At 42.5% G+C, this 13115-nt stretch overlaps 1 protein-coding gene across 1 annotated transcript; it reads right to left on the bottom strand.

Moving 5' to 3' along the window:
• Positions 1–5700: 5700 nt before the first annotated feature.
• LOC133909909 (cullin-1-like) lies at positions 5701–10922 on the bottom strand. Its single transcript, XM_062352445.1, has 18 exons — positions 10704–10922; positions 10480–10579; positions 9746–9931; positions 9603–9650; positions 9298–9510; positions 9148–9225; positions 8911–9000; positions 8741–8821; positions 8596–8658; positions 8184–8219; positions 8019–8105; positions 7781–7930; positions 7648–7703; positions 7259–7541; positions 6873–7016; positions 6570–6788; positions 6311–6478; positions 5701–6163 (listed from the first exon to the last, which is right to left on the bottom strand). The coding sequence occupies exons 1-18, from the start codon at positions 10841–10843 to the stop codon at positions 6062–6064; spliced, it is 2244 nt and encodes a 747-aa protein (XP_062208429.1). The 5' UTR covers positions 10844–10922; the 3' UTR covers positions 5701–6061.
• Between the last annotated feature and the right edge of the window lie 2193 nt (positions 10923–13115).

The raw sequence follows: 13115 nt of genomic DNA, 5'->3' as shown, positions 1-13115 counted from the left end.
CTGGCTGAAGGTGTTATGCATGCGTAGAGCTCGAGAGCAAGTACACGGAAGGAGCAGCCGCCAAGCCATGAATTAGTCCAGAATCGTGTGGAGAGGCCATTGCCAACCTCATCGGGTGGATGCCTCAAAGAGGGCGATGACCTCTTTCTCATGGGGTAGAGGTAACAACGCCCAAGGTTTTGAGCGGTCACATCATTCCCACCAAAGCCACCTCATATGCAGAGCGATTCTGGCTAACCGTAAGTCTTGTATCCCTAGCCCACCGTAAGATAGAGGACTACAAATTTTTGGCCAAGCAAGCAGGCATTGACCCTTGGTTCTCGCTTGATCACCGGACCAAAGGAAAGCCTTTCGAATCTTATCGATCTCTTTGAGCAGTCAAGGTGGAACGGGGATGGAAATGAGTATGTGAAGGGGGGTCGTTGGCAACATGGACTTGACCAACGTGGCGCGCCTGGGTCTAGAAATTAGTTTGGATTGCCATATAGGGAGCTTGGCGGCAAATTCGTCCACAATGGGTTAGAGCTGATTCTTCCGGAGCCGGCCAGTAATGACAGGCACACCCAAATAAGAAATCGGGAAGGATGATAGTCCGCGGGGGAGGAGCTTGTTGATGGTGTTGATATGGTCCTCACCACAACCAATAGGAACAGCTGCACATTTGTTGAGATTAGTTCTAAGCCCCGATGCGGTACCAAACAGCTGAAGAAGGGCAGATGTGCACGGATGTCCTACACGGTTGGTGATAGGAAGACAACGGCATCGTCGGTATATAGGGAACAACGGTGCCTGATGGAAGCATGGCCCGGGGGATCAAGGATTCCAGTGTCTTCTGCCTTAGAGATGAGCCACGAGAGCACGTCCATGACCATAACAAAAAGGAAGGAGGACAGGGAGTCCCCTTGGCGCAATCCTTGAGCATGTCTGATCATCGGCCCCGGGATAGGATTCAGTAGCACATCGAAGTACGCTTCAGGAAGCACAACCCTGACCGGCTTCTTCTTGCCCTGGTTGTCCAAGGGAAGCCGTCCTTGACCCCTAAAGATGTCTTGCCTCTCATTGTCAGACGCGCGCGAAGAGACGTAGATCCCGCATAGCTCCTTCTGGGCGACCTCCCTGTCACTCACTCCAACATCGGTGAACTCCTCCATGAACCACGGCGTCTTCCCCTCGTTGTCGTTGTAGAAGCCGTAGCTGCGGCTAAACCCGATCGGCGCGCGCCCCGCGTTGAGGAGTACCTTAGTCTTCTGCTCCACCCTCCAATGGCCACCTATAGTGACGTTGCGGCGCCTGCCGCCGCTCTGGCGCTCGCAGTGGGTGAAGAAGAACCACTTGTGCTCGAACCCGTGTGTGTGCCCGGGCCCGTACATTTGCCGCAGCTCGTCGGGGTTGTGTTCGTAGATCTCCTCATCGAAGATGGTCCCATTCGTTGCCCGCATGTCCTCGCCTTCCGTCCACTGGCGGAGGTAGTCGGTCATGCATTCCTCCAGCCCCAGGTTGAAGTACACCTTGGGCGGCAGCCACGGGGCCTCCCCGACCGCTGCCGCCGCCATCGCGCTCGCCTCGTTGGCTAGGACGATCAGCAGAGCACTTAGTTTTTCAAGAAGAAAGAAGGCTGATTAGTAGAGCACTTGTGATAGTGACATAGAGTCGAGTTGAGTGTGTGGCCTCCTCCTATCAAAAAACTTCTGTCACGGATGCGTGCTAGCGAGCGAGACAGCCCACGACAACCCGCAGCGTCCCTCTCCTGATGGGCCCCACATTTTTGTGCTGATACTTTGTGCTCAAATTTTTGTGTTCAAATCTTTGAACAGAACTTTATGTTGAAAAGTTTGTTCAAAAAGTTTGCGCTGAAAAAAATTTGTTTGAGGAAGTTTGTATTGAAAAATTTATCGGTAACTTTTCTCGACAACTTTTTCTCAATACTTTTTTCGGTAACTTTTTTCTTAAAACTTTTTCTCAATAACATTTTCTTAAAACTTTTTGAGTCAACCTTTTTCTTGGTAAATTTTTTTACCTAACTTTTTTCTTAGTTTTTTCATCATCTTGGTGTCTCTGGATTCTGGAAATTTGGATCAAAATATTTTTTCCAAATTTTTTGTCAAAACTTCTTCAACAAATTTTCTTCTAGTTGAGGGCCTGGTGCCAGTGTAACACCCTACTTTACAACTAAACATATTTTATTCGAATATGGAAAATTTTGGCAGTATTTTCTCTATAGTTGCGGTATAACTGACCACACACTTCACAGGCAGACAAAATATGATATAAACAACGTAACCACCACATATATCTATTTACACCATATGCAAGATTACTTCTTTAAGTACAAAGCTTATTACAGCACAAACGACATACTACACAAAAACATGGTTTTCAAACACAAGTTTAGATTATCGATATTGTGATGAGGTGGTGCGTGCAACTACCAAGTTTCATCCCCAAAAATGCACGTCGACAACCTAAGCGTACCTGTAAAAGATTTAGCAGGGGTGAGACAAGCTCAGTAAGTAACGACTATGAATAAATACATATCTTACCTGGTTAAGAGTATTTTAGGAACAACCATTTTTCTCACGATGGAAAGCCAAAACTCACGAGTTTAAAAAGAATATCTTTCCACTTGACGAAGTACTTGTCAAGAGAACAACAACGACAATCTCCAACACAGTATCTCACAAAATCATAGCATTTAACTTCCAGGATTCTGCATTCTTCAAATATCATATAAATGTAAGAATGCTATGATGCAACTTCATTTGAGAGTTTTGCGTTGGACGATGCCAACCTCTCATGTAACTCCATGTACCGGTACGAGTCACGCGCGATGGCAGTGACCGGCCTTTATCACTATATGAAATGCATAAATGCATATATATGCATCTGAATTGACGTCAATTCTTATATTCTTATTTTGATGACTCATGTTAAATAACATTGCAAATGATTCAGGTCGCCACAACATATTGAAAAATCGATATATAAGACTGAATTTAACTTCAACAGAATGTAATATCATCCATGCTCGGAATATATTAGAGAATATTGAATACTTCAATTTTACTTGCAAAGAAGTAAGACATGAATATAAACATAGCACTGAAGTCACCCCCACGTTACTTGCCTTTTACCGAAGGCGATGAAGGAATTTCGCTTAGGTACGTCCGGAAGCACTACCACCTGCACAGGTACATTTTAGTACTAAAGCACATCTGAAACACATATAACGAGAAGCGTCAAACCTACGCCTGAAAACGTCGCATACACGTTATTATTTCAAAACACGTCGAACAGATATTCAAATAGCATGATTCGATGTGACATCTCCATTTCATATCCGAATTAGATCTCTCTCTAATTAAACTTTGCTTAAATGAATGAAATGGATATTCCAATTCAAATGTCACATCTATACCTCAAACGACAGTTATTGCAAACGAATTAGATTATTGATTACATGTTCGACGAAAATTGATTTGATTCAATCCAACCACAAACGTTTAGAAATTACCGAGGAATCACCTTCGATGGAATCGACGAGGAATCCAATAAAATTACAAAATTTCCAACTTTCTCCTCTTTTCCTTTTTTTTTCCCCTTTTTCTCCCTTTTTTTCTTTTCTTTTCTCCTTTTCTTTTCTCTTTCTTTTCTTTTCTTTCCTTCTTTCTCTTTTCCTTCCTTCCTTCCTGGCTTCTTCTTCCTTGCTTCTAGCTCATGCTTGCTTCTCACAACGACCGGCACAGAACACGGCTGTGACCACATGGCAGCGCGACGGCGGCGGCTCGTAGGGGCACGGCAGCATGGCGGCGCGCGGCAGCAGCGCGGCATCATGTGGCGCGGCGCACAGCGGCGCGACGGCAAGCAACAGCGGCGCTATAGCGAGCAGCAGTGGCGCGATAGCGAGCAACAGCGGTGCGGCGGCGGTGACGTGCAAGCTGGCTCGGGCGGTGGACGTGCGGCGAGCTCGGTGCAGCAACGCACGGTGACGGGGAGAGAGAGAGAGAGAGAGAGAGAGAGAGAGATAAGCACGAGAGGTTCTGGATGGATCGGATTGAGGGCCGATCCATCCGGTATTTATCTCTTTTTTATTTTTATTTTTATTTTAAAATAATTAACGGTCTAAATTTATTAGACTTGTTACGGGTCACAAAGTACTCGGAACGGACGTGTGAATAGCAAAATGGGTTCGTCTCGACGAGATGAACGCAATCACGGTCTCCGATTGTCCATACGAGCAACGGATCAAAAAATCAACTATTTGGTCAAATCTCTTTTTTCTCTCTCTCTCAATTATTCGGTATTACAGCCAGCCTCCTTGCACATGGGCCGCGCACAACCATGTCCTGGGCTGGCCGAGCCAGAGCACCCAGCTGGGCTACTGCAGAACGCCCATGGCCTGGGCCGGCTCTCAGCTGGCACCGCGCCTGCCCCGCCTGGGCCCTAGGCCGTGCGCCTTCCCCTCTGCGTACCAGCTCGACCTCATGAGTGCGTTGTCATTTTCCTATCCGAATTCGCGCGCGAGCGCGAGAATTAGCTGCCTCCTTCTATCGAGTCCTCAGGCAGCTAGCCCGGGTTCAATTCGGACTCGAGTAGGAGTCTGACTCGGGTTCGGGTCGAACCTGTCTTCTTACCTACCATGCAAAGGCCATCTTGAACCAAATGATTGGAGCTGGTTTGCAACTGAATATCGCTCCATCTAATTCGCTGATCTCTGATCAGTGCAGTGCGGGCGAATGAAGAATGTTTTTCGGTGGCTTGATTTGGTTCTGGAATATGGTGGTCGTGCAGATCGACAGACGTTTGCGATCTTTACAGAAGCTCTACGTTGCGCTGGTAAAATGGAGGATGCGAATTCTCTGTATGTTGACGAAGGAAGGCATTAGGGCACACACCTTCATATATATAATTCGATTATTCGTCGATCCTTTCCTGATGTTTACACCTACCAACGTCCTTATTGATGGTCTATGCAAACATGAAAGATTGGTGAGGCCACAGATTTACTAGTAGATAACATGAAGGAGCAGGGGGTAGAACCGACAACCTGTGCATTTAACATTCTCACTGAGCGGATGGATGCTTTGTCAGAAGAAGCCTGTGTACATATGCTGCCAAGATGTACGAGCAAATGATCGCCTCAGATTGCAAGGCTGACAAATGGATACACACACTGAAAATCAGCACAAACTATTTCGAAGGGAAGATCAAGTTGTAGCAAGTAGCAACTACCGATCGTACCCAGATAGAACATTAATAGTCAGATTTTATATACTTAAGAACTGCTCTGTTTAGGTATTGTTTTGTTGAAATAATGGAAGTTTGTTAAGGCACATACATTTTCTGATGAAAAAGCATCATTTTATGGCAAGACATATCCATGTGGCATAATTTAGGACTCCGTGGCACGCTGGACTAGCGAAGATGCCACCTCGTCGGGCGTTAGCCGCATGAGGATGAGAGCGTCGTGGCGTCACGGTCACTGGGCTCGTCGGTGTTCAAGAACCACCAGCCTCATCGAAGTTGGCATGATCTACTACATCTAGTTTTGTTTCGGTTGTGGCTTCATCGATTAATTATTGTGTGAACTGCAACACCTCCGATTAGTGTTGCTTAATTCTACTCAACCTAGATAGAGCTTTGCATGATGATCCGTGCAAAATGTATCAGTACACAATGTGTTCAATCAAATTGGAAATCCAAAGAACATTTTTCTCCTTGCGGTAAAATTGGTGATTCAGGACAGGATCAAACTGAAATAGCAGAACTCAAAAGGGAACACAAAGATACAAACATAAAACATGTTCAACAGACCAACATATGGTAATCGTTGAGTGTTCCACTGTATCACCCAACCCTAAGCTACTTAAACCTTCAGAAAATCCTGAAATACAAGTCCCCCATAGAATGTACAAGAGGCACCACTGTTGAGGCGTGGCAAGAACATATCAACAGAAATCATGAACAAGATCCTTCAGAAAGCAATGCCCCGGTTGCAACTTCACAACGTCAGCCCTAGGAATCCAGTGCGAGGCTAGCAGCCAGCAAATTATTCATCGATCAATCAAGCTAAGTATCTGTACGAGTTCACAGCATCTTTGTCGCGCTCCAGGTACTCTCTGGTGATAAGGTCCTCGATCCTTCTCTTGATCATTTTGATGTCAGGCTGCAGCAGAACAAGTGTCCATTGTCAACATATCATAGTATCACAGACTCAACAAAATGAATTTTCTCTAGCCCAAAAAGAATTACAATATAGTAACCATCACGCAAAAAAAAAAAAAAACAAGTGTCAGAAGGAAGGACTGAGTACCTTGAACATGCGACTGAGCTGTTCCACACATTCTGCTAAGAGATTCTGATGGGTCATTGTTTTGCGGCTCTTCATGATACGCACTAGGGATGCATCAATTGCAAACCTCCTGTCCTTGTTGACGTCATCGATAACCTTTCTCTTCTCGTCGGATGGAGGAAGTTGTACCTGTGAAACACAAAACTGTCAGGTCTCCAGTAGAAGCAAGAGATCCAAAGAAAGAAAGCAACGCAGTAGAGTTTATATTAGGAAATAACACCTTTATTCTCCGCATCTTATCAGTAAATTTGTAGTTGAACTCAAAGACGTTATTTGGGGAAATTGTCCTGTTACTTGGCTCTTTGTTGAGAATCTTGTACTTTGCACATGAGAGGGAATGTAGTACACGCACAGCATCATCATCAGACAGCTTTAATTGCGTCACAATCTCAGAGTAACTTAGTCTATCAGCTTCATTGAATAGCAGCAGTAGTGCAGCCTGGCAAGGAGGAGATAGGCAAGATGCAGTTATGGCACACTCAGCAAGTTTGTTGATCAATTTTATCAATCATTTGAATCCTACCTGATAAGTTGTAACAATCAGCTCAATGGGTTTGATTTCGAAATTCCCAAGGATGTTGCAACTTCCCAAGGAATAAACCCAGGTAAGCTTTCTGTGCTTCTTGCTGGAGTGATAAAACTGCTTGAAGACCTCCACACATTTAACCTGACAATAAGGATTTTCTAATGTTAGACCAATATGGGTTAGTAGCAAACTAGCAACACATTATCACAGTACTGCAGGAAGCAGAAGCAGACATTTGTTTCTCATTGCAAAGTTGAAATAACTCATATCACTAGTACAACATAATCTGCAAATGTCAAAATATCTTTGCTACTGGGAAGTTACTAAAGCAACTGAACAGGAGAGCCGACCAGTAAAAGTGGTCAAGGAATCGATATAAGTACCATCTCTGAAGGAAGATTTATATCAGTGCTTTTGTAAGTTGGCCAGTATCCTGTCGTCAGAACAATAACATTCAGGTCTACCTGAGGTTTTGACCCTGGGTTTGTGCTTATGTGATCTTCAAATTTTGTTTGATCTTCTTTTGTAACTGCAACATCATTGAGCATGCCCTCCATTTTTGAAGTGAATTGCCCTCCAAAATACTGTTTTAGCTTGGAAAGCATGCTTCTCTCGAGTTCATCAGAGCCACTCTTTTCAAATAGCAATCTCCTTCCTAACTTCTTCCTGCAATACATTTTTCCAGGGAGAAAAAGGATAGGATGTCTCAAGCTTCAATTATGACATCTCTTGCAATAAGATTTAACGTCCAAGCTAATAAAAAGCCACATACCTATGAAACTCAACAAAGAGGTCTTTATCGCTGATGTATGTGAGAAGCTTGACAACCTGGCAATAATTAGCTTCAAAGCTGAGAAAACGAACATATAAAATGTAGTGTAAAAAGAGTGTTGCAGTAACCATACCTTGTCAAGGTTCACTTCAATTGCTTCGTCACTTAATTTTTCGATTCCACCTTTTCTTAAGATACTGTCACAGTATGTTGCGAACAATTCAGCACTAGTGCAACCAGCAACATCTTTGTTGCAAAGAACTTCAAAGGCCTCCTTAAGTGCCTGAGCACAAATAGAATCTAAAGTGAGACAATTACAGAGATACAAAACATAGTACGATGTGATGACAGAAATATTTGAGCCAGCCAACCTTGTGAAAAAGTGTATGGTTTTGGAAACAATCAGTGACATATGCCATATATTTTTCGTGGAGCTCCAAGATTTTCCGCACAAAGTCCTAAACAAGTAACCAATTAGGAAAAAAAAAAGAAACAGTAGAAGCTCAATTAAAAGGAAAGGTATGTAAAATCCATACCAGCTCCAGCGCACTCACTATGTCTTTCTTCTCATTCTACAGATTAGCAGAGTGCAAACATATAGGTGTAATTAGAAAAGATGTTATGAAGGTAATAAAGCAAGAATCAAGATGCAACGGTCCACATTTGAACAGAAATCATGAATAAAAAGTCACTTTAATTAGAAAGCGTGCTAAAGCAGTTAACTTTAAACAGACTATAGTCATCACAAAATGAAGTGGAATTCCACAGTAGAAAATGGCATTAAATGGCATTTAATTAAGTCATTACAATTATTAGCATAGATGAAAAAAAACATTTAACAAAGTTGAAATTTGTACACAGTGCATACGAAATCAAACCCAGTAAAATCAAAATGTAAAGCTAATGGAAAACAAAGTATCCCAAGGGTGAAAACATAGAATGAATCACCTTTTTGCCGGTAGCAGCATCTATTGCTTGTTTCAACAAGGACATGCCTTCTTTATTGACATGCTGCAGTGCAATAAACCTATTAATAAGATGGTACTATTTTAACAGTGCAATGCAATACAGCATAATTTGAGGTATGCAGTACCTCCATGAATATTTTTGATACTGGAGGCAGGCCATCATAAATCCTAGAGAAGAGCCTAAACATCCTTGATAGATCCTCGACCTACAGTAATGAATCCATTTCAAATTTTCAGTAAACCTACTGCCCATCAATTCCTGGCATAGCAAGGCATATGTTTCTTTCTATCAAACCTTTTCATCACAAAGCAATACTTTGCATCCAGAGTTCTCCTTCTTCAGAATTTGGTCTATTTGGCTAGCTAACAATTCTTGTTGTGCATCCTGTAACCATATATTTGTTAAAAGGGTATAATTTCAGTATCAAAGAAATTGACTGCATATCTACATATTCCACACGACCTGGTTAGAAACACCATACATGTAATAATCAAAATGAGATAAATAACTAATTAACAGCCTGGCACAAACCTCCATCAACTTTGGCTCAGTAGAAGAATGCAAATAATGTGCAACTCGTTCCTTCTCTTTTTGTAAGCATTCCTCCGCCTATGACACAGGGAACTAGTCAGAAGGTGTCCTTACACTCTGAAGCGAAAATTTGAAGAGCTCCTCAGTTACCTTGAGCATGTATTCAGAGCAAGAGTCCTCCAGGATCCAGGTTTGGGCCTTCTTAGAGTAGTAATCTGTTGTACCCTTCCGAAATGGTTCTTCAAAGTCGACTACATAAAGCTCCATTTGATTTTGCTGATCTTGCCCAAGTTCAACAAAGATATCAAGAACATTCTTCACAAGAGCACGGTCTATAATCTGGCCCTCCCTATCCTCGTCAACCTGTCAAATCAAGGCAATTTCACAACAAGAAAACGACAGCCATGCCGTCTCTGTAAAATGTGCCACAAGAAGCAGCAAAGGGCGAGATTCACCATGCCAATCACAACCACTGTCAATGTTGCTTTGAGCTCTTTAAAAACCTGTTACAAAAGAACCAAAACTAAGACATTCAAATCTCACGCATGCCACTAAACTTCTTCGTGACTCAATACTCGTGAAGAAATGAAGACCCTACCAGATCGCGGAAGCAACTCCAGCCGACTCTTTTGAGCGGTGTAAGCGACCTCCGTGCTATGAAGTAGCGGTCGAGGTAGTGGAAGAACCTGCTCAGCCACCTGACCATTACCTTGTGGTTTCTCCACCTCTGCACCAATTCCCTAAGCAGAAACTCGCCATGCCTCTCCCTCAAGGAGGGCAACACCTACATGCTCACAAATAGAAGTCAAGCAACACCACAAGAACGTCCTAACACGATCAGTCTAGCTTATTAAGAGGCAACAACTCATATAACTATCGACTGCAGCCAAGAACCCATCTGTAAGAATACAATAATCATCGATACTCATCACGCACAAGTACAGGACCAATCTAAACTCGCACCATTGAACATCTACAAGAATCAATCCCAAAATCCCAGAAGTATACAAGACAAATCTAAGTATCTAAACTTGCACCAGTAAACATCTGCAAGAATGTCGATCACAAAGACCCAAAACTAAAAGTACAGGACTAATCTAAAGTTCTAAACTCGCACAGTTGAAGCAAAACCAACAAACCGTGCACAATTCATAACCAAACTATGACTGGTCCACTAGATGCAATACTGCATTTACCGCACCAGAGCGATCACCACCCCTGGCACAAACAATATCACGCGCCAATCAAACAACCCACCGATCACACCCACCAATCTAAACGCGGCCACAAAGTAAAGAGAAGACGGAGAGGAGGGAATCAAGTGGCACGTACGGTGGAATTGATGTAGTCGCTCAAGGCCTCCTTGTAGCGGTCGTAGAGCTGCTGCGAGTAATCGTTGGGCGGCTTCTGCGTGCACATGTTGTATATCGTCCTGCCGATCGAATTAAACGGAAGCAGATCGAACCACATCATATCAAGAGATGAACCCAAAACCCCCCGAAATCCAAAACCCGGACCAAGAGATGAACCCTAGGATCGAGAGGGCAGCCACGTACGTGTAGAGGTGGATGTGCTCGACCGAGGTGAAGCTGACGCCGGGCTCGCCAGCGAGGATGCGCTTGAGCTTGGCGATGCCGGCGACCATGTCGGCCCACCCCTCCTCGAGGTCGATCACACTGATGCGGTGGTTCTCCATTCCGCCGCCGCCGGATTGCCTCGCCTTGCCTTAGGCCGCAGTACTAAGGGGGAGGAAAAGCAAGAAATGGGGTCGAGGAGAGGAGGCGTGCGGCGAGGCGAGGCGAGGGTTTTGGGGTTTGGCGTTGGCGAGGCGAATAAATAGGTAGGAGGGAGGGAGGCGGGCGAGCTTTGGGGTGGGGTCGTCGATGGATTCGGGATCACCTGTAAGTCGGTTTGGATCCCAAGAGTGCATGTTACCTTCCAACTATACAATGGACCACCATGCATGCGTGGAGTGAAATAAAAGCTTCCGATAATCGGTTTCCAATTTTGAATTGTTTAGAGATCCTTTGTAATGCCTAAAAGTAAAAAAAAAATCATTTTTTATTTTTCCAATGAGTGTGAAAAAGTAAAAATACATTAATATAATATTTAAAATATGAATAAATAATCTTTAGACTGACTTTAGGGAAGTCGACCCTTTTTCCCACTTGGATCTAACCTGAGCTCATGCCGCTACCCTATTGTGGGCCTAAGGCCTAAATCGACATCTTTTCTCATAGGGTTAGCTTTCTCTCCCTCCCTTCCCACTTGACCGCCACCCTGCTACAATACCAAACAGAAAGAGAGAAGGAGAGAGCGGGAGGAAAAAGAAGAGGAGAAGGAAGAGAAGAAGAAAGGCGAAGAGAGAAATTGGAGAAGGCAAAGGGAGGAGGAGCCGTTTCAATTTTATTTTTCTATGCGCTAGGTATTGGATCATTGTTTTCTCTCTATTTTGCGGCGCTCTAGGGCTTAATTGTTTATGTGGTGGTCGATTAGTGGCAAGGTTTTGTTAGGAATCATTAAATTGATCTTTCTTGCCCGTTCTGTTTAATGTAGTTCGTGCAGTTCAGTTAAGGCTTAGATTTTCGTCATGTTAGACGCTGAATTAATTTTTGGTTTAGTTGACAAAGTGGTAGAGAATTTGAAAACCTTTTCACAAAGTCTTATTTCATAATTTTTGGCCTAGTAGTATCAAAGATATGAATTTTTTATTTTAGCTGTCAGATTTTAATGAGGTTCTGGATAGTAATATATCTATTCAATTTTGGATCATCTTAGGTGCCAAATTGGTTCTTCCTATGAATACCAAAATTGTAGTACTTTTCATAAGTTTTTCATATTGGTAAAGTGTGCAATTTTTGTATAAGTAGAATTCTGATTATAGTTCTCTGAATTTGATGTTGTCATTTGTTGACAGATTACATTGATGAATGTTCAAAACTTGGTTAGGGCTTGATAATTACATTTTCTGAAGATCAAATATATAAAAAAGTTGTTGTGTATGAAAATTTATATGTCATATTGAATTTTTAGAATTTTTTATTTATGCTTTAGTAGATATAAACATGTGAATCTCGCTTCTTGAATTTTTAGATAGTTTCCGGAGCCTATTTATAGTTGCCGTTTAGATCACGTTATGGTAAAATAAAAATATGTTTTCCCTACAAAAGGTGTAGGTATTGTTCTGTAGATTTAGAGAATGTAATTATTTACCATGATATCTACAGTATAAAAATAGATACGAAAAAGAGAAGTGTTCCTACTCTTATCGAACGAATGTGATGTGTGTTGTTTTTAATGGTTCTTGCTTGTATAAGGGTTTTGGATATAGGAGCGTCTTATATTCTATATGTGCTTGTTACTTGGAGTGCTTGTGTTGAGATGTGGTTGTGAATTAAGTGGTGGTGTTCTGGATCGCACTAGAGGCTTGTCGTTCTCGTCATCGATAAAGGCAAGTGAACGTAGTTGTTGTATTACTACAATTTTAACCTGTTATTTGTACTACATATATCTTTAAAATGCAGCACATATGATTATATTCAATAATTTGAGGTATTGTGCTTGCTGTGCTATTTATGTTGGAAGGTTCGGATAAGAAGGTGGTAATGCGGATATGTTGTTAGTACATTGCTTCATGCTTGTATGATGATACTCCTTTATGATGGCTTTAGAAATTTAGAATATGGTTGTTGATATTGCTTACGTGTGATGCTTGCTTATGTGGCCCATCCGTGACATGACTTATCAAAGATTATTTGTTTCTTTAAGGGGTTCATTGCTGATGAACCTTAGTGTAGTGGTTATGTCGATTTTGATGGTTTTAAAATCTTTTAGCACATCCATACTTATTACCTTTCAATGGCTAAAATACATGAGGATAATGATGTGGGTTATGTAGAAGTTTACAGAAGAGGTCATACTATGACTTTGATGGGGGTAGTGAAGTAGATTGGAAAACCATACTAAAT

This window comes from Phragmites australis, chromosome 2, assembly GCF_958298935.1.
Source record: "Phragmites australis chromosome 2, lpPhrAust1.1, whole genome shotgun sequence".
Classification (NCBI taxonomy): domain Eukaryota; kingdom Viridiplantae; phylum Streptophyta; class Magnoliopsida; order Poales; family Poaceae; genus Phragmites; species Phragmites australis.
The sequence above is the reverse complement of the archived record's forward strand: the minus strand, read 5'-3'. Positions and strand labels throughout refer to the sequence as shown.

What these genes read in the sequence shown, in the direction of transcription:
- LOC133909909 (XM_062352445.1), bottom strand. Translation starts at nt 10,843, where the DNA reads ATGGAGAACCACCGCATCAGTGTGATCGACCTCGAGGAGGGGTGGGCC. An exon ending in ATGCTGCTACCGGCAAAAAG is followed by an intron (nt 8,220 to 8,595) that starts GTGATTCATTCT and finishes GCTAATCTGTAG; the next exon opens with AATGAGAAGAAAGACATAGT. An exon ending in TAAATCTTCCTTCAGAGATG is followed by an intron (nt 7,017 to 7,258) that starts GTACTTATATCG and finishes CCTTATTGTCAG; the next exon opens with GTTAAATGTGTGGAGGTCTT.